Source organism: Oncorhynchus mykiss, chromosome 12 (assembly GCF_057628025.1).
Source record: "Oncorhynchus mykiss isolate SJ-2025 chromosome 12, ASM5762802v1, whole genome shotgun sequence".
Classification (NCBI taxonomy): domain Eukaryota; kingdom Metazoa; phylum Chordata; class Actinopteri; order Salmoniformes; family Salmonidae; genus Oncorhynchus; species Oncorhynchus mykiss.
The window spans coordinates 16,250,790-16,272,294 of NC_143033.1; the positions used below are offsets into that span (position 1 = coordinate 16,250,790).

At 42.5% G+C, this 21,505-nt stretch overlaps 1 protein-coding gene across 1 annotated transcript in view; it reads right to left on the bottom strand.

Annotated features, from left to right (window-relative positions):
• Nucleotides 1-20,290, bottom strand: part of LOC110537037 (BCL2/adenovirus E1B 19 kDa protein-interacting protein 3) — a 35,795-nt gene extending 15,505 nt beyond the window's left edge. The window contains exons 1-2 of the mRNA XM_036937007.2: nt 19,917-20,290; nt 8,748-8,892 (exon numbers count right to left, since the gene is read on the bottom strand). Coding sequence (XP_036792902.1) covers nt 8,748-8,892; nt 19,917-19,959 — 188 coding nt within the window. The 5' untranslated portion in view covers nt 19,960-20,290. The remainder of the gene's footprint in view (nt 1-8,747; nt 8,893-19,916) is intronic.
• Nucleotides 20,291-21,505: the final 1,215 nt, after the last annotated feature.

A 21,505-nucleotide genomic window follows, 5' to 3' on the forward strand; every position in this document is an offset into this window, starting at 1 on the left:
ATCACTCCTCTCAGCTACTAACCTGTCATTACTCCTCTCAGCTACTAACCTGTCATCACTCCTCTCAGCTACTAACCTGTCATTACTCCTCTCAGCTACTAACCTGTCATCACTCCTCTCAGCTACTAACCTGTCATTACGTCTCTCTCAGCTACTAACCTGTCATTACTCCTCTCTCAGCTACTATCCTGTCATTACTCCAATCTCAGCTACTAACCTGTCATTACTCCTCTCTCAGCTACTAACCTGTCATTACTCCTCTCTCAGCTACTAACCTGTTATTATTCCTCTCTCAGCTACTAACCTGTCATCACTCCTCTCAGCAACTAACCGGTCATTACTCCTCTCTCAGCTACTAACCTGTCATTACTCCTCTCTCAGCTACTATCCTGTCATTACTCCTCTCTCAGCTACTAACCTGTCATTACTCCTCTCAGCTACTAACCGGTCATTACACCTCTCTCAGCTACTAACCTGTCATTACTCCTCTCTCAGCTACTAACCTGTCATTACTCCTCTCTCAGCTACTAACCTGTCATTACTCCTCTCTCAGCTACTAACCTGTCATTATTCCTCTCTCAGCTACTAACCTGTCATGACTACTCTCTCAACTACTAACCTATCATTACTCTTCTCAGCTACTAACCTGTTATTATTCCTCTCTCAGCTACTAACCTGTCATTACTCCTCTCTCAGCTACTAACCTGTCATCACTCCTCTCAGCTACTAACCTGTCATTACTCCTCTCAGCTACTAACCTGTCATCACTCCTCTCAGCTACTAACCTGTCATTACTCCTCTCAGCTACTAACCTGTCATGACTCCTCTCAGCTACTAACCTGTCATTACTTCTCTCTCAGCTACTAACCTGTCATTACTCCTCTCTCAGCTACTAACCTGTCATTACTCCTCTCTCAGCTACTAACCTGTTATTATTCCTCTCTCAGCTACTAACCTGTCATTACTCCTCTCAGCTACTAACCTGTCATGACTCCTCTCAGCTACTAACCTGTCATTACTTCTCTCTCAGCTACTATCCTGTCATTACTCCTCTCTCAGCTACTAACCTGTCATTACTCCTCTCTCAGCTACTAACCTGTTATTATTCCTCTCTCAGCTACTAACCTGTCATCACTCCTCACAGCAACTAACCGGTCATTACTCCTCTCTCAGCTACTAACCTGTCATTACTCTTCTCAGCTACTAACCTGTCATTACTCCTCCCATCTACTAACCTGTCATTACTCCTCTCTCAGCTACTAACCTGTGATTACTCCTCTAAACTACTAACCTGTCATTACTCCTCTCAGCTACTAACCTGTTATTATTCCTCTTTCAGCTACTAACCTGTTATTACTCCTCTCTCAGCTACTAACCTGTTATTACTCCTCTCTCAGCTACTAACCTGTCATCACTCCTCTCAGCTACTCCTCTCAGCAACTAACCGGTCATTACTCCTCTCTCAGCTACTAACCTGTCATTACTCTTCTCAGCTACTAACCTGTCATTACTCCTCCCATCTACTAACCTGTCATTACTCCTCTCTCAGCTACTAACCTGTTATTACTCCTCTAAACTACTAACCTGTCATCACTCCTCTCAGCTACTAACCTATCATTACTCCTCTCAGCTACTAACCTGTTATTATTCCTCTTTCAGCTACTAACCTGTTACTACTCCTCTCTCAGCTACTAACCTGTCATTACTCCTCTCTCAGCTACTAACCTGTCATTACTCCTCTCTCAGCTACTAACCTGTCATTACTCCTCTCTCAGCTACTAACCTGTCATTACTCCTCTCAGCTACTAACCTGTCATTACTCCTTTATCAGCTAATAACCTGTCATCACTCCTCTCAGCTACTAACCTGTCATTACTCCTTTATCAGCTAATAACCTGTCATCACTCCTCTCAGCTACTAACCGGTCATTACACCTCTCTCAGCTACTAACCTGTCATTACTTCTCTCTCAGCTACTAACCTGTCATTACTCCTCTCTCAGCTACTAACCTGTCATTACTCCTTTATCAGCTAATAACCTGTCATCACTCCTCTCAGCTACTAACCTGTCATCACTCCTCACAGCTACTCCTCTCAGCAACTAACCGGTCATTACTCCTCTCACAGCTACTAACCTGTCATTACTCTTCTCAGCTACTAACCTGTCATTACTCCTCCCATCTACTAACCTGTCATTACTCCTCTCTCAGCTACTATCCTGTCATTACTCCTCTCTCAGCTACTAACCTGTCATTACTTCTCTCAGCTACTAACCTGTCATTACACCTCTCTCAGCTACTAACCTGTCATTACTCCTCCAAGCTACTAACCTGTCATTACTCTTCTCAGCTACTAACCTGTCATTACTCCTCTCTCAGCTACTAACCTGTTATTGTTCCTCTCTCAGCTACTAACCTGTCATTATTCCGCTCTCAGCTACTAACCTGTCATTACTCCTCTCAGCTACTAACCTGTCATTACTCCTTTATCAGCTAATAACCTGTCATCACTCCTCTCAGCTACTAACCTGTCATTACTTCTCTCTCAGCTACTAACCTGTCATTACTCCTCTCTCAGCTACTATCCTGTCATTACTCCTCTCTCAGCTACTAACCTGTCATTACTCCTCTCAGCTACTAACCGGTCATTACACCTCTCTCAGCTACTAACCTGTCATTACTCCTCTCTCAGCTACTAACCTGTCATTACTCCTCTCTCAGCTACTAACCTGTCATTACTCCTCTCTCAGCTACTAACCTGTCATTATTCCTCTCTCAGCTACTAACCTGTCATGACTACTCTCTCAACTACTAACCTATCATTACTCTTCTCAGCTACTAACCTGTTATTATTCCTCTCTCAGCTACTAACCTGTCATTACTCCTCTCTCAGCTACTAACCTGTCATCACTCCTCTCAGCTACTAACCTGTCATTACTCCTCTCAGCTACTAACCTGTCATCACTCCTCTCAGCTACTAACCTGTCATTACTCCTCTCAGCTACTAACCTGTCATCACTCCTCTCAGCTACTAACCTGTCATTACTTCTCTCTCAGCTACTAACCTGTCATTACTCCTCTCTCAGCTACTATCCTGTCATTACTCCTCTCTCAGCTACTAACCTGTCATTACTCCTCTCTCAGCTACTAACCTGTTATTATTCCTCTCTCAGCTACTAACCTGTCATCACTCCTCTCAGCAACTAACCGGTCATTACTCCTCTCTCAGCTACTAACCTGTCATTACTCTTCTCAGCTACTAACCTGTCATTACTCCTCCCATCTACTAACCTGTCATTACTCCTCTCTCAGCTACTAACCTGTGATTACTCCTCTAAACTACTAACCTGTCATTACTCCTCTCAGCTACTAACCTGTTATTATTCCTCTTTCAGCTACTAACCTGTTATTACTCCTCTCTCAGCTACTAACCTGTCATCACTCCTCTCAGCTACTCCTCTCAGCAACTAACCGGTCATTACTCCTCTCTCAGCTACTAACCTGTCATTACTCTTCTCAGCTACTAACCTGTCATTACTCCTCCCATCTACTAACCTGTCATTACTCCTCTCTCAGTTACTAACCTGTTATTACTCCTCTAAACTACTAACCTGTCATCACTCCTCTCAGCTACTAACCTATCATTACTCCTCTCAGCTACTAACCTGTTACTACTCCTCTCTCAGCTACTAACCTGTTATTATTCCTCTCTCAGCTACTAACCTGTCATTACTCCTCTCTCAGCTACTAACCTGTCACCACTCCTCTCAGCTACTCCTCTCAGCTACTAACATGTCATTACTCCTCTCTCAGCTACTAACCTGTCATTACTCCTCTCTCAGCTACTAACCTGTCATTACTCCTCTCTCAGCTACTAACCTGCCATTACTCCTCTCAGCTACTAAATTGTCATTACTCTTCTCAGCTACTAACCTGTCATTACTCATCTCAGCTACTAATATGTCATTACTCTTCTCTCAGCTACTAACCTGTCATTACTCCTCTCAGCTACTAACCTGTCATCACTCCTCTCAGCTACTAACCTGTCATTACTCCTCTCAGCTACTAACCTGTCATCACTCCTCTCAGCTACTAACCTGTCATCACTCCTCTCAGCTACTAACCGGTCATTACACCTCTCTCAGCTACTAACCTGTCATTACTTCTCTCTCAGCTACTAACCTGTCATTACTCCTCTCTCAGCTACTAACCTGTCATTACTCCTTTATCAGCTAATAACCTGTCATCACTCCTCTCAGCTACTAACCTGTCATCACTCCTCACAGCTACTCCTCTCAGCAACTAACCGGTCATTACTCCTCTCTCAGCTACTAACCTGTCATTACTCTTCTCAGCTACTAACCTGTCATTACTCCTCCCATCTACTAACCTGTCATTACTCCTCTCTCAGCTACTATCCTGTCATTACTCCTCTCTCAGCTACTAACCTGTCATTACTTCTCTCAGCTACTAACCTGTCATTACACCTCTCTCAGCTACTAACCTGTCATTACTCCTCCAAGCTACTAACCTGTCATTACTCTTCTCAGCTACTAACCTGTCATTACTCCTCTCTCAGCTACTAACCTGTTATTGTTCCTCTCTCAGCTACTAACCTGTCATTATTCCTCTCTCAGCTACTAACCTGTCATTACTCCTCTCAGCTACTAACCTGTCATTACTCCTTTATCAGCTAATAACCTGTCATCACTCCTCTCAGCTACTAACCTGTCATTACTTCTCTCTCAGCTACTAACCTGTCATTACTCCTCTCTCAGCTACTATCCTGTCATTACTCCTCTCTCAGCTACTAACCTGTCATTACTCCTCTCAGCTACTAACCGGTCATTACACCTCTCTCAGCTACTAACCTGTCATTACTCCTCTCTCAGCTACTAACCTGTCATTACTCCTCTCTCAGCTACTAACCTGTCATTACTCCTCTCTCAGCTACTAACCTGTCATTATTCCTCTCTCAGCTACTAACCTGTCATGACTACTCTCTCAACTACTAACCTATCATTACTCTTCTCAGCTACTAACCTGTTATTATTCCTCTCTCAGCTACTAACCTGTCATTACTCCTCTCTCAGCTACTAACCTGTCATCACTCCTCTCAGCTACTAACCTGTCATTACTCCTCTCAGCTACTAACCTGTCATCACTCCTCTCAGCTACTAACCTGTCATTACTCCTCTCAGCTACTAACCTGTCATCACTCCTCTCAGCTACTAACCTGTCATTACTTCTCTCTCAGCTACTAACCTGTCATTACTCCTCTCTCAGCTACTATCCTGTCATTACTCCTCTCTCAGCTACTAACCTGTCATTACTCCTCTCTCAGCTACTAACCTGTTATTATTCCTCTCTCAGCTACTAACCTGTCATCACTCCTCTCAGCAACTAACCGGTCATTACTCCTCTCTCAGCTACTAACCTGTCATTACTCTTCTCAGCTACTAACCTGTCATTACTCCTCCCATCTACGAACCTGTCATTACTCCTCTCTCAGCTACTAACCTGTGATTACTCCTCTAAACTACTAACCTGTCATTACTCCTCTCAGCTACTAACCTGTTATTATTCCTCTTTCAGCTACTAACCTGTTATTACTCCTCTCTCAGCTACTAACCTGTCATCACTCCTCTCAGCTACTCCTCTCAGCAACTAACCGGTCATTACTCCTCTCTCAGCTACTAACCTGTCATTACTCTTCTCAGCTACTAACCTGTCATTACTCCTCCCATCTACTAACCTGTCATTACTCCTCTCTCAGCTACTAACCTGTTATTACTCCTCTAAACTACTAACCTGTCATCACTCCTCTCAGCTACTAACCTATCATTACTCCTCTCAGCTACTAACCTGTTACTACTCCTCTCTCAGCTACTAACCTGTTATTATTCCTCTCTCAGCTACTAACCTGTCATTACTCCTCTCTCAGCTACTAACCTGTCACCACTCCTCTCAGCTACTCCTCTCAGCTACTAACATGTCATTACTCCTCTCTCAGCTACTAACCTGTCATTACTCCTCTCTCAGCTACTAACCTGTCATTATTCCTCTCTCAGCTACTAACCTGTCATGACTACTCTCTCAACTACTAACCTATCATTACTCTTCTCAGCTACTAACCTGTTATTATTCCTCTCTCAGCTACTAACCTGTCATTACTCCTCTCTCAGCTACTAACCTGTCATCACTCCTCTCAGCTACTAACCTGTCATTACTCCTCTCAGCTACTAACCTGTCATCACTCCTCTCAGCTACTAACCTGTCATTACTCCTCTCAGCTACTAACCTGTCATCACTCCTCTCAGCTACTAACCTGTCATTACTTCTCTCTCAGCTACTAACCTGTCATTACTCCTCTCTCAGCTACTATCCTGTCATTACTCCTCTCTCAGCTACTAACCTGTCATTACTCCTCTCTCAGCTACTAACCTGTTATTATTCCTCTCTCAGCTACTAACCTGTCATCACTCCTCTCAGCAACTAACCGGTCATTACTCCTCTCTCAGCTACTAACCTGTCATTACTCTTCTCAGCTACTAACCTGTCATTACTCCTCCCATCTACGAACCTGTCATTACTCCTCTCTCAGCTACTAACCTGTGATTACTCCTCTAAACTACTAACCTGTCATTACTCCTCTCAGCTACTAACCTGTTATTATTCCTCTTTCAGCTACTAACCTGTTATTACTCCTCTCTCAGCTACTAACCTGTCATCACTCCTCTCAGCTACTCCTCTCAGCAACTAACCGGTCATTACTCCTCTCTCAGCTACTAACCTGTCATTACTCTTCTCAGCTACTAACCTGTCATTACTCCTCCCATCTACTAACCTGTCATTACTCCTCTCTCAGCTACTAACCTGTTATTACTCCTCTAAACTACTAACCTGTCATCACTCCTCTCAGCTACTAACCTATCATTACTACTCTCAGCTACTAACCTGTTACTACTCCTCTCTCAGCTACTAACCTGTTATTATTCCTCTCTCAGCTACTAACCTGTCATTACTCCTCTCTCAGCTACTAACCTGTCACCACTCCTCTCAGCTACTCCTCTCAGCTACTAACATGTCATTACTCCTCTCTCAGCTACTAACCTGTCATTACTCCTCTCTCAGCTACTAACCTGTCATTACTCCTCTCTCAGCTACTAACCTGCCATTACTCCTCTCAGCTACTAAATTGTCATTACTCTTCTCAGCTACTAACCTGTCATTACTCATCTCAGCTACTAATATGTCATTACTCTTCTCTCAGCTACTAACCTGTCATTACTCCTCTCAGCTACTAACCTGTCATTAGTCTTCTCAGCTACTAACCTGTCATTACTCCTCTCTCAGCTACTAACTTGTCATTACTTCTCTCTCAGCTACTAACCTGTCATTACTCCTTTCAGATACTAACCTCTTATTATTCCTCTCTCAGCTACTAACCTGTCATTACTCCTCTCTCAGCTACTTACCTGTCATTACTCCTCTCAGCTACTAACCTGTCATTAGTCTTCTCAGCTACTAACCTGTCATTACTCCTCTCTCAGCTACTAACTTGTCATTACTTCTCTCTCAGCTACTAACCTGTCATTACTCCTCTCTCAGCTACGAACCTGTTATTATTCTTCTCTCAGCTACTAACCTGTCATTACTCCTCTCTCAGCTACTAACTTGTCATTACTTCTCTCTCAGCTACTAACCTGTCATTACTCCTCTCTCAGCTACTAACCTGTCATTACTCCTCTCTCAGCTACTAACCTTTCATTACTCCTCTCAGCTACTAACCTGTCATTACTCCTCTCTCAGCTACTAACCTGTCATTACTCCTCTCAGCTACTAACCTGTCATTACTCATCTCTCAGCTACGAACCTGTTATTATTCTTCTCTCAGCTACTAACCTGTCATTACTCCTCTCAGCTACTAACCTGTTATTATTCTTCTCTCAGCTACTAACCTGTCATCACTCCTCTCAGCTACTGACCTGTCATTACTCCTCTCTCAGCTACGAACCTGTTATTATTCCTCTCTCAGCTACGAACCTGTTATTATTCCTCTCTCAGCTACTAACCTGTCATTACTCCTCTCAGCTACTAACCTGTCATCACTCCTCTCAGCTACTAACCTGTCATTACTTCTCTCAGCTACTAACCTGTCATTACTCCTCTCTCAGCTACTAACCTGTCATTACTCCTCTCAGCTTCAGCTACTAACCTGTCATCACTCCTCTCAGCCACTAACCTCTCATCACTCCTCTCAGCTACTAACCTGTCATGACTCTTCTCTCAGCTACTAACCTGTCATTACTCCTCTCTCAGCTACTAACCTGTCATTATTCCTCTCTCAGCTACTAACCTGTCATTACTCCTCTCAGCTACTAACCTGTCATTATTCCTCTCTCAGCTACTAACCTGTCATCACTCCTCTCAGCTACTAACCTGTCATCACTCCTCTCAGCTACGTTATTATTCCTCTCTCAGCTACTAACCTGTCATTACTCCTCTCTCAGCTACTAACCTGTCATTATTCCTCTCTCAGCTACTAATCTGTCATAACTCTTCTCAGCTACTAACCTGTTATTATTCCTCTCTCAGCTACTAACCTGTTATTACACCTCTCTCAGCTACTAACCTGTTATTATTCCTCTCTCAGCTACCAACCTGTCATTACTCCTCTCAGCTACTAACCTGTTATTACTACTCTCTCAGCTACTAACCTGTTATTATTCCCCTCTCAGCTACTAACCTGTCTTTACTCTCGAGCTGTGCCTCTAGCAGGATCCTCTGTAGCTCCCCCTGCAGGGCCCAGGAGGCTGTGTCCTGTTCTTGTCCTGTCAGACTCGCCCTGCTGCTCACCGCTGATAGCAGCTCCTCCAGCTCCACCCAAGAGTCTGTGTGTGTGTGTGTGTGTGTGTGTGTGTGTGTGTGTGTGTGTGTGTGTGTGTGTGTGTGTGTGTGTGTGTGTGTGTGTGTGTGTGTGTGTGTGTGTGTGTGTGTGTGTGTGTGTGAGAGAGAGAGAGAGACAGAGACATGCACCCTGTCAGCAATGTTGCAAACTGAGAGCTGGGCTAATTCTGGAACATTCCATAGTTTACTTTTCAGTTAATCTTATTCAATCGTTTTCAATCTCCCGGAATAACTTTACTAAAGCCCCATTCTGGAAGACTGTAGGCTAAATCAGGAGGGTTTGGCAGACCACATATCAGCCAGCAGTCATGCAAGTGAGGGATACAGCATGAACACACTAAAAATAGACAAATAAGTCTATTTGCCCTCCAGGACATTTACAGCACGCTATGTCACAGAATGGCCCAGAAGACCATGAAGGACCTCAGCCACCTGAGCCATGGCTTGTTCACCTCACTACTATCTAGAAGGCAGAGACCGTACAGGTGCATCAAAGCTGGGCCAAGATACCTAAAAATTAGATGCCATCAGATTGTTAAATAGTCACCACTAGCCAGCCTGCTCCCAATACCCTGACCTGAACTTAGTCACTGTTACTAGCCGGCTACCATCCATGTCCTCTACCGTGCACCTTAGAGACTGCTGCCCTATATACAGTTGAAGTCAGAAACTTGTTTTTCAACCACTCCACAGATTTCTTGTTAACAAACTATAGTTTTGGCAAGTCGGTTAGGACATTTACTTTGTGCATGACACAAGTCATTTTTATAACAATTGTTTACATACAGATTATTTCACTTATAATTCACTGTATAACAATTCCAGTGGGTCAGAAGTTTACATACACTAAGCTGACTGTGCCTTTAAACAGCTTGAAAAATTCCAGAAAATGATGTTATAGCTTTAGAATCTTCTGATAGGCTAATTGACATAATTTGAGTCAATTGGAGGTGTTTCTGTGGATGTATTTCAAGGCCTACCTTCAAACTCAGTGCCTCTTTGCTTGACATCATGGGAAAATCTAAAGACATCAGCCACGACCCCCAAAAAAGTATTGTAGACCTCCACAAATCTGGTTCATCCTTGGGCGCAATTTCCAAATGCCTGAAGGTACCAAATTCATCTGTACAAACAATAGTACGCAAGTATAAACACCATGGGACCATGCAGTTGTCATACCGCTCAGGAAGGAGACACGTTCTGTCTCCTAGAGATTAACGTACTTTGGTGCGAAAAGTGCAAATCAATCCCAGAACAACAGCAAGGGACCCTGTAAAGATGCAAAGATGGACTGTAAAGATGCTGGAGGAAACAGGTACAAAAATATCTATATCCACAGTAAAACAAGTCCTATATCGACATAACCTGAAAGGCCGCTCAGCATGGAAGAAGCCATTGCTCCAAAACCGCCATAAAAAAGCCACGGTTTGCAACTGCACATGGGGACAAAGATTGTACTTTTTGGAGAAATGCCCTCTGGTCTGTGTACTAGTCCCTTCACAGAACGGTGCGAGCTGGCTCTAACCAGAATAGAAAGAGGAGTGGCAGGCCCCAGTGCACAACTGAGCGAGAGGATAAGTACATTAGAGTGTCTAGTTTGAGAAACAGACACCTCACCAGTCCTCAATTTGCAGCTTCATTAAATAGTACCTGCAAAACATGAGTCTCAACGTCAACAGTGAAGCAGCGACTTTGGGATGCTGACCTTCTAGGCAGAGTTGCAATGAAAAATCCATATCTCAGACTGGCCAATAAAAATAAAAGATTAAGATGGGCAAAAGAACACAGACACTGGACAGAGGAACTCTGCCTAGAAGGCCAGTATCCTAGAGTCACCTCTTCACTGTTTACATTGAGACTGGTGTTTTGCGGGTACTATATTTCTTCATTTTTTTATTTACATTTTTTGGATTTGCTTGTGTTGTTTTCTATTGTTAGGTATACTAACATAAGCATTTCGCTGTACCTGCGATAACAGCTGCAAAATATGTGTACTCGATCAATAACCTTTGATTTGATCTAAAGAGACTGTTTAATTGTCTGTTGTTGCTTTATCATTACAGTAGACGGCTGTCTTAAGGTTATGACACGTAATGCAGAGGGCTATACTGCAAAGCAGGATCAATGAGTTAGCCAGCTAACATGCCTAAACATTCTGAATTTATTAGAATTAGAATATTCTGAATGTATTTTTGACAGATAAGCTTGGGCCTCCCAAATTGCGTAGCGTTCTTAGGCACTACATCGAAGAGCTGATCCCAGGCTGTGTCACAGCTGGCACCATAGGGAGGCGCACGAGTCAGGGGAGGGTTTGGCCGGGGGGCTGTCATTGGCTCATCGTGCTCTAGAGACTCCTTGTGGCGGGCTCGGCACTTGCAAACTGACTTCAGTCGTCAGTTGAACAGTGTTTCCTCTGACACATTGGCATGGCTGACTTCCGGGTTAAGTGAGCAGTGTGTTAAGAAGCAGCGTGTCGTAGCGGATCATGTTTCGGAGGACGCATTTCTTGACCTTCGCCTCTCCCGAGCCCGTTGGGGAGTAAAGTTTAAGCATGTTAGGGCCTAGTCAAATCAAAGTTTATTATACACAGATTTGCTGATGTTATCACAGGTGCTGTGAAATGCTTGTGTTTCTAGCTCCGGCAGTGCAGTAGTAATACCTAGAAAACAATACGAAACAATTCACACATAATAAATAGCTTTTCATGCACCTCTTTTACAATCTTTGCCAGGTGGCATACACCTGCATTGATTACTATGTATAGCTTTGTAAAACTATAAATGACCAACCACCCAGCTTTTGAGTAGTTAGAAGGTCTATTTCCCTGCTTTTGAGAGAAGCCAGCTAGTAGTTCCTGGAGACTTCCAGCAATTCAAATCAAATGAAATTTGCTTCCTAAAACAACAGGTGTAGACTAACAGTGAAATGCTTACTTACTTCCCAACAATGCAGAGAGAGAAAGATAAATACTAGAGAAATAGTATGTGATCAGTCAAAAGAGGTGTTGCAAAAAGGGTCAATGCAGATATTCCAGGTAGCTAGCTATTGGTGAATGATTTAACTAACTATTTAGCAGTTTATGGCTTTGGGGTAGAAGCTGTTCTGGGTGCTGTTGGTTCTAGACTTGGTGCATTGGTACCGCTTGCCGTGCGGTAGCAGAGAGAACAGTCTATGACTTGGGTGTCTGGAGTCTTTGACCATTTTTAAGGCCTTCCTCTGACACCGCCTGGTATATACTGTAGGTATTGTAGCACCTTGCGGTCGGATGCTAAGCAGTTGCCATGTCAAGTGGCGATGCAGCCAGTCAAGATGCTCTCAGTCGTGGAGCTGTAGAACTTTCTGAGGATCTGAGAGTCCATGCCGAATACTTTCCAGATTCCTGAGAGGCTAATTGCGCAAAGCTATCAATATGCTACCTTCAACTTCCTTCAAACTACACACAAAGACATAAAAATGGTGTCCATTACTTTGTCTGACTCTGGGTAAGTAGGAAAAAAGGCTTAATTCACAAAATTGCTAAGTTTTCCTTTAAACATCTTTATGTGTATGTGAGAAACGATTTAACCAATCAGAAGTGCGCAAATTATTTAGGTCCTGCCTTTGATTGACAGCTCAGTCACTTTCAATCTCGAGAAAGCCCTGCAGAGGATGCACCATTTTAGACTGCGAAATAGCGAGTATAACCTAGATAAGGTTGGTATGTTTGAAGTGGAGGGAGAACAGGGCTTAGCATGTGTCTAGAAGGAGATTTCAGCTTGGAAAGTTTAATATTTTCAGAGTCAGGTAATTGGTTATTGGAGGAGGATTGGAGGGAAAGAGAGAGGAGGTTGAAAATACTGAGGATGGGTTCAAATCTGTTGAAGCTTGCAATAACAAGGGAGAGGGTATGTTGAGGAAGGTTTTTGTCAAGTTCAAACAGAGTGAGCCGAAAACCAGTTCGAGTTCTGGAGGTGAAATGGATAGACGGTGTTGTGAGGAGCTCGGAGCCCGAGGTTGATAAAGATACGTTTGGTCCCGTGGGAATTAGACTTTTGAAGAGGGTGGAAACAGGCTGATTGGCTGATCCATGGGTGGTTTCAGGTTGGGTGGAAAAGATGGTGGGTGGTATTGAGTTGGTGAGGTAACCCAAAGTGGTCTTGTGATGTTTGTTTGGGTTTCTTCAGATCAGAGGGAGGAGGCGCTCCATGCGACGCAACTTGGGTCAAGATATGTTTTTTACTTTGCTCTTAGGAACAGGGCACGATTGAAAGGAGTGATTCTTGGGGTAGCATTACGTGTGGAGGTGGAGCATTTAAAGTTGAAGATTCCTGGTGTTTGTGACGCCCACCGTTTGGTGTGACACATATGCGGTGGTGAGCGTGGTGAAACAGAGGAGTCACTGTCAGTCCTTTTGAGTTTTGAGTCAGAGTCTTTACCTGACAAGGTCATGTTAGAATATATCAATTATCCTGTTAGAGTGTTTGTGGCGAATCCACTGCGCTGTTTCAGGTGCAACGTTTATGGTCATGTCATAGCTGGTTGCAGGAGGGAGATTCCAAGATGTGGGAAGTGTGCAGGAAGGCATGGGATAGAGGACTGTGAAGCTTTGGTGGATAAAGTTGTGTGTGTCAGCTGTAGGGGTGCACATGTTGCTGGGGATCGGAAGTGTCCAGTGCGAGAAAAAAAAGTAGAGAATGGGTCAATAGTCAGGGATTCTGAGAGGATCCCTGTGAATAGTAGATCTGTGCCAGTACAGAGGGATAGACCAATGAGTGACATATGCTTCAGTAAGGTTGGCTTCTTAGCATTCATAGCAATGGTTATCAACTGTACCACAGAAATGGAACGTTAATCACAGAAAATAGATGTTGTGGTGCCAGCTGCAGAGAAGTACATGGGGGTACGATATTTGACTTCAGAAGAGTTACAGAGTGTGTTGAGTGGTAGTGTCCCATCCTCTCAGGTCAATGGCCTGGGGTAGGATCAGATAGGGTTAAAGTAGTGGAATTATTTACTATTTGGGGTTTAAGGCTGGGTTTCTGTACAACACTTTGTGACATCAGCTGATGTAAGAAGAGCTTAATAAATACATTTGATTGATTGACTGGAATAAGTTACAGGTTTTAATTAGTATAGGGTTAGTACGTAGGGTAATACAATATATATATATATATATATATATATATATATATATCACCTGGAGTGCTTTTCCAACAGTCTTGAAGGAGTTCCCACATATGCTGAGGACTTGTTGGCTGCTTTTTCTTCACTGCATTCCAACTCATCTCAAACCATCTCAATTGGGTTGAGGTCAGGAGATTGTGGGGCCAGGTCATCTGATGCAGCACTCCATCACTCTCCTTTTAGGTCAAATAGCCCTTACACAGCCTGGAGGTGTGTTGAGTCATTGTCTTGTTGGAAGACAAATGATAGTCCCACAAAGCGCAAATGGGATGGGATGGCGTATCGCTTCAGAATGCTGTGGTAGCCATGGTGGTTACGTGTGCCTTGAATTCTAAATAAATCACAGACATTGTCACCAGCAAAGCACCACCACGTCATCACACCTCGTCCTCCTTGCTTCATGGTGGGAACCACACATACGGAGATCATCCGTTCACCTACTCTGTGTCTCACAAAGACTTGGCGATTGGAACCAAAATTCTCAAAATTGGACTCATTAGACCAAAGGACAGATTTCCACCTGTTTAATGTCCATTGCTAGTGTTTCTTAGCCCAAGCAAGTATATTTTTCTTATTAGTGTCCTTTAGTAGTGGTTTCTTCGCACCAAATCGACCATGTTGAGATGTGTCTGTTACTTGAAATCGGTGAGGCATGTATTTGGGCTGCAATCTGAGGTCCGAATACTTTCGCAAGGCACTGTATTTTGTATTTTCACAGATTACTGCACCTGTACATAGCCCACCTATAATTTAGCCCAAACAACTACCTCTTTCCCTACTGTATTTTATTTATTTTGCTCCTTTGCACCCCCATTATTTTTATTTCTACTTTGCACATTCTCCCATTGCAAAATTACCATTCCAGTGTTCTACTTGCTATATTGTATCTACAGTGCCTTGCGAAAGTATTCGGCCCCCTTGAACTTTGCAACCTTTTGCCACATTTCAGGCTTCAAACATAAAGATATAAAACTGTATTTTTTTGTTAAGAATCAACAACAAGTGGGACACAATCATGAAGTGGAACGACAGTTATTGGATATTTCAAACTTTTTTAACAAATCAAAAACGGACAAATTGGGCGTGCAAAATTATTCAGCCCCCTTAAGTTAATACTTTGTAGCGCCACCTTTTGCTGCGATTACAGCTGTAAGTCGCTTGGGGTATGTCTCTATCAGTTTTGCACATCGAGAGACTGACATTTTTTCCCATTCTTCCTTGCAAAACAGCTCCAGCTCAGTGAGGTTGGATTGAGAGCATTTGTGAACAGCAGTTTTCAGTTCTTTCCACAGATTCTCGATTGGATTCAGGTCTGGACTTTGACTTGGCCATTCTAACACCTGGATATGTTTATTTTTGAACCATTCCATTGTAGATTTTGCTTTATGTCTTGGATCATTGTCTTGTTGGAAGACAAATCTCCGTCCCAGTCTCAGGTCTTTTGCAGACTCCATCAGGTTTTCTTCCAGAATGGTCCTGTATTTGGCTCCATCCATCTTCCCATCAATTTTCCCTGTCCCTGCTGAAGAAAAGCAGGCCCAAACCATGATGCTGCCACCACCATGTTTGACAGTGGGGATGGTGTGTTCAGCTGTGTTGCTTTTACGCCAAACATAACGTTTTGCATTGTTGCCAAAAAGTTCAATTTTGGTTTCATCTGACCAGAGCACCTTCTTCCACATGTTTGGTGTGTCTCCCAGGTGGCTTGTGGCAAACTTTAAACTACACTTTTTATGGATATCTTTAAGAAATGGCTTTCTTCTCGCCACTCTTCCATAAAGGCCAGATTTGTGCAATATACAACTGATTGTTGTCCTATGGACAGAGTCTCCCACCTTAGCTGTAGATCTCTGCAGTTCATCCAGAGTGATCATGGGCCTCTTGGCTGCATCTCTGATCAGTCTTCTCCTTGTATGAGCTGAAAGTTTAGAGGGACGGCCAGGTCTTGGTAGATTTGCAGTGGTCTGATACTCCTTCCATTTCAATATTATCGCTTGCACAGTGCTCCTTGGGATGTTTAAAGCTTGGGAAATATTTTTGTATCCAAATCCGGCTTTAAACTTCTTCACAACAGTATCTCGGACCTGCCTGGTGTGTTCCTTGTTCTTCATGATACTCTCTGCGCTTTTAACGGACCTCTGAGACTATCACAGTGCAGGTGCATTTATACGGAGACTTGATTACACACAGGTGGATTGTATTTATCATCATTAGTCATTTAGGTCAACATTGGATCATTCAGAGATCCTCACTGAACTTCTGGAGAGAGTTTGCTGCACTGAAAGTAAAGGGGCTGAATAATTTTGCACGCCCAATTTTTCAGATTTTGATTTGTTAAAAAAGTTTGAAATATCCAATAAATGTTGTTCCACTTCATGATTGTGTCCCACTTGTTGTTGATTCTTCACAAAAAAATACAGTTTTATATCTTTATGTTTGAAGCCTGAAATGTGGCAAAAGGTCGCAAAGTTCAAGGGGGCCGAATACTTTCGCAAGGCACTGTACTTAGCCACCATGGTCTTTTTGCCTTTACCTCCCTTATCTCACCTCATTTGCTCACATCGTATATAGACTTGTTTATACTGTATTATTGACTGTATGTTTGTTTTACTCCATGTGTAACTCTGTGTCGTTGTATGTGTCGAACTGCTTTGCTTTATCTTGGCCAGGTCGCAATTGTAAATGAGAACTTGTTCTCAACTTGCCTACCTGGTTAAATAAAGGTGAAATAAAAAATAAATAAAAATAAAATTTTTGATTTGTTTAAAAAATGTATGTGTTAATACATTTAATACATTGTGTTATTTCATTGTTTTGATGTTTTCACTATTATTCTACAGTGTAGAAAATAGTAAAAATAAAGAAAAATCCTGGAATGAGTAGGTGTGTCCATACTTTTGACTGGTACTGTATATATTACTATATATATTATTGTATATATTAATTCATATAAAATAAAACAATTCTGGTTCCGCTTTCCCATTTTTTATCACAAAGTGTAATGGATCTATACTACAGTTAATTTGGGGCTCGTCCTGAGACTGGTTGAATGAGTTTGTGGACCATTAACTTATTAAGTAAAATTTTTCACAAATCAAGCTACTGTGTTTGCGTCGCGTTACTGGGCCAATGCTAACTTCAAGACCCTAGTGAGGACCACAAGCCCGCAGATGAGCTTCCCTGAGACGATTTCTGACAGTTTGTGCAGAAATTGTTCAGTTGTAGAAACCCCACAGTTTCATCAGCTGTCCAGGTGGCTGGTCTCAGACGATCCCGCAGTTGAAGAAGCCAGATATGGAGGTCCTGAGCTGCCGTGGTTACACATGGTCTGCGGTTATGAAGCCAGTTGGACGTACTGCCAAATTCTCTAAAACAACTCTGGCAACAGCTGTGGTGGACATTCCTGCAGTCAGCATGCCAATTGCATGCTCCCTCAACTTGAGTCATCTGTGGCATTGTGTTGTGACAAAACTGCACATTTTAGAGTGCCGTTTTATTGTCCTCAGCACAAGGTGCACCTGTGTAATGATCATCCTATTTAATCAGCTTCTTGATATGCCACACCTGTCAGGTGGATGGATTGTCTTGGCAAATAAGAAATGCTCACTAACAAGGATATAACCAATGTGTGCACAGCATTTGAGAGAAATAAGCTTTTTGTGCACATGGAACATTTCTGAGATGTTTTATTTCAGCATGGGACCAACACTTTCTGTTTTTGTTCAGTACATTTAGGTAATCTGGTAGACTCGCGTCACTGGGCAGTTCACGGCTGGATTTCCCTTTGTAATCTGTGATAGTTTGCAAGCCCTGCCACATCCGACAAGTGTCAGGGCCGGAGTAGTAGGATTCGATATTGGTCCTGTATTGACATTTGCAAGTTTGATGGCTCGCCAGAGGTCGTAGCTTGGATTTATTATAAGAGGCCGGATTAGCGGCAGCTCTAGCCTTTAGCTCAGTGTGGATGTTTCCTGTAATCCATGGCTTCTGGTTGGGATATGTATGTATGGTCACTGTGGGGTAGACTTCGTCGTAGCACTAATTGAAGAAGCCGGTGATGTGGTAAACTCCTCTATGTTATTGGATGAATCCCGGAACATATTCCAGTCTGTGCTAGCGAAGTTCTATATTGAATTGATCTGATGATATACCGGTGATTATTGATATTAGATGGGTGGACCTGAGGTATTGAAATACCCATAGACTATTTACCCAAGATATTGAAATACTGATAGACTATTTACCCGAGTTATGGAAATTTAACTAGGCCTATTGTGACCATTGTTTATTGTGTGAATCACATTGTGAATTCTATATATTTTATTAAGATAACAACTACAACTATATTCCTTAAAATGCATTTAGCACTTATCTTTAAACCTACTGGTCTCTGGTCTTTAACATGATAATCTCATCACTGCTCCCTCTGAAACTAGTCCGTTGCATTGTTGGAGTGTTCCATGATAAGCACATGCAACACATGCACACGGACGAACACAACACACACTAACACACACAAACAAACAGGGCCAAGCACTGACAGAGTGCCCTGGCAGAGTGCCCTGGCAGAGTGCCCTGACAGAGCGCCGCCTGCTTACATAAGATCTTATTTCTGTATGAGATGATCCACCCTCTCCTCTCTCCTATCTCATTATCTCTCTCTCAGGAATGCATGTATGCAAACATCATCAACACTCATCCCCTCTGTTTTTCTCTTCCCCTGTTTTATTTTCTTTAAGGAAGTGAGAGACCATGTAAACAGCAACAGTGGAGATGGCATTGTGAATAGAGGGGGGTGGGGGTGGGGGGGGGGGGGTGGAGAAGAGAGCACAGAGGGGAAACTGTGCTGTTGCCCTAGTTTTCCTCCCAGAGAGAGAGAGTTATGACATAATCACTGGCTGACAGCCTGCTGTTTCTCTCTCTCTTTCTCTCTCTGTGGCCTTGACCATGTTGCACCGCAGCAATACCCAATGCCTGTCAATCGTCCAGTATCCATCCATAGAATTAGTGCCAATCAGGTTTATGTAATGTCTGTTAATATAGGCCTAGTTCTTGAAAAACAGCACAAATGTGTTGTTGTGCTCGTTCCAAAGCTTTGCGTTAAAGTCCTAGATATTACGGCTTTATAAATCTGTTTACGGTTCAACCATGTCCAATGTACTATTCCCATCTGTGTATGAGTTGTGTATTCATTGACAGCTGGACAACATCTCCCATGTACTGTAGAGGCTATAAGCAAACTGTACAGTGAGCTATAAGCCTCAGGGGAATCTCCCGGGTTTAATTGGCTTAGGGAGATAGAAAAAGGTGAGTCATGAAATCCGTTTACACAATGACATGTCCGTTGCAACAACTCCAAATGGGTGTGCTAACGTTTCTCCCCTAACCTGCCCTTTTAGTCCACGCTATCCATGCATTCTGTCATGGTTAATGATTATATAAGTGTTGTGCGTGAATTAAGTCAAATGTAGCAAACAACCTTATTCTAATGAAAGAGGTCAATGTTCATGCATCATTAATTGATTGTTACTAACAAATAAGCGTTACAGGCCTGAGGATGAACATAGTAATTTATACATCAATAGTGTTCTGTTCCTGATGGACCCCTTTTGCAATTATTTATAAAGAATGTAACCTAGAAACACTTGGCCATAGTTAATCCCTATGGTAAACACAGAGAAAGAGTCATCCTAGGGCAGTAACAAGGCTTTAAGAAACATTTGATAGTAACACACACATCAATCATCATTGACCCGACTTTGCATTGACCCAAAAACAATAAATAATTTTTTATACATTGACACAAAGTAACCACCCCGACCAGCTCAGTCCCCCAAACCCTTACCGTACAAGCCGTCCTCTGGAGTCTGCGAACCTGACAGAGACATGGTTAGTGGCCGAAGGATGATTTAAATTCAGAGAGAGAGATTCTCACACTGACAAACACGGGCAATGAGGAGAAAAGTGTATTCTAAACTGCCTTTCTTCATTCACTGTTGTTATGGTAGCACGTAGACTGTGATGATCAGAGCACGCTAATCCGCCAGCACTCCCTCCCTACTCACGTGCAGAGAAGATCGAGGTAAACAAAACAGACTTGACCCACTGGGCACACACTGGTTGAATCAATGTTGTTTCCACATAATTTCAAAGAAACAACGTGGAATAGATGTTGAAATGACGTCTGTGCCCAGTGGGGAAGCTCAACAGTAAAGAGCCATACAGCAATTTAAGTAGCTGACAACACTTGTACGGTGGATTAGATTAAGAGATAATTGAATTAACTCACTTCAACTCCATTCAGACAATGTGTATTGAAAGTGATTTAAATAATAGTTTTAAATGCACACCCAGGGAATGTTTAAAAAACAAACAAATTCACCCATATAATAATATGTACAGTGTATCCTATATACACATACAGTGTATATATAGTGAACAAAAATATAAACACATGTAAAATTGTTAAAATTGTTGCATTTATATTTCTGTTCAGTATACAATCTATGAGCTACCCCACATGAACAATTTTTTTGTCTGAATCAAATAGAGGACTTGGGAGTTGTCACAGCTTGTGGTGGTTGGTGGACAGTGACTGATCTATTTAATTCCTTTGAAAAGAAGCCCAGCAACTAGTGACATCAGCACTCCGCATGTAGACTCAGGCTCGTTCAGTGCCTGTGAAGTAAGTGCATGTTGTTGTGTCCATAGAGATACCATGGCGCACAAGGGCGGGCCGTCATGATGCACAGTAGCTCTTCTGATTCCAGGTTTTTGCTTCCATGCTTCCTCTTCAAACACACACACACACGGCTCTAAATTAATATTGTTCATTGGTAGCACTGGTGCTCCTAATATAAAAAAGTTAGGAGCACAACATGAAATCTAGGAGAACCAGAATATTTTTTTATTGATCGATATATAGTATATTGGGCCTATATCTACTTTTGAAGCACATGTTGTGCTCTAGAAACCAATATTTAACCCTGTAAAGATATTTGTTTATTATAAAAAGCTAAAATGTTGATACAAAAGCTGTAATTGAAATTAATTCAAAGTCGTTTGTAGAATAGTAGGTTTCTACATGGTGTAAAACTCTTCCTATTGAGATGCATTGAATAGAAAATTCTACACGGTCTCTTTAAGAGCACAACGTTTTTGAGTGACGACATGCAAGAGATCAGTAATTTTTTAATTGCTATGATCATTGATCTTCTAAAGAAGCTAGTCATTTTCCTTTCTTTCTGTGCCCCCAAATGTTTAGATATACTGGTGAATGAACCAGTTTTTTAGCTAGCTAATGAGTTAACATGAAGGAACAAGGTGTAAACAAATGCCTGTGACTGGATTTGGAATGACCTTCGACATGGTTTACGAACAGAGCCAAAAAACAACATTTTTGGCCCACCAGCAGCTGTGGCAGCTAGATGAAAA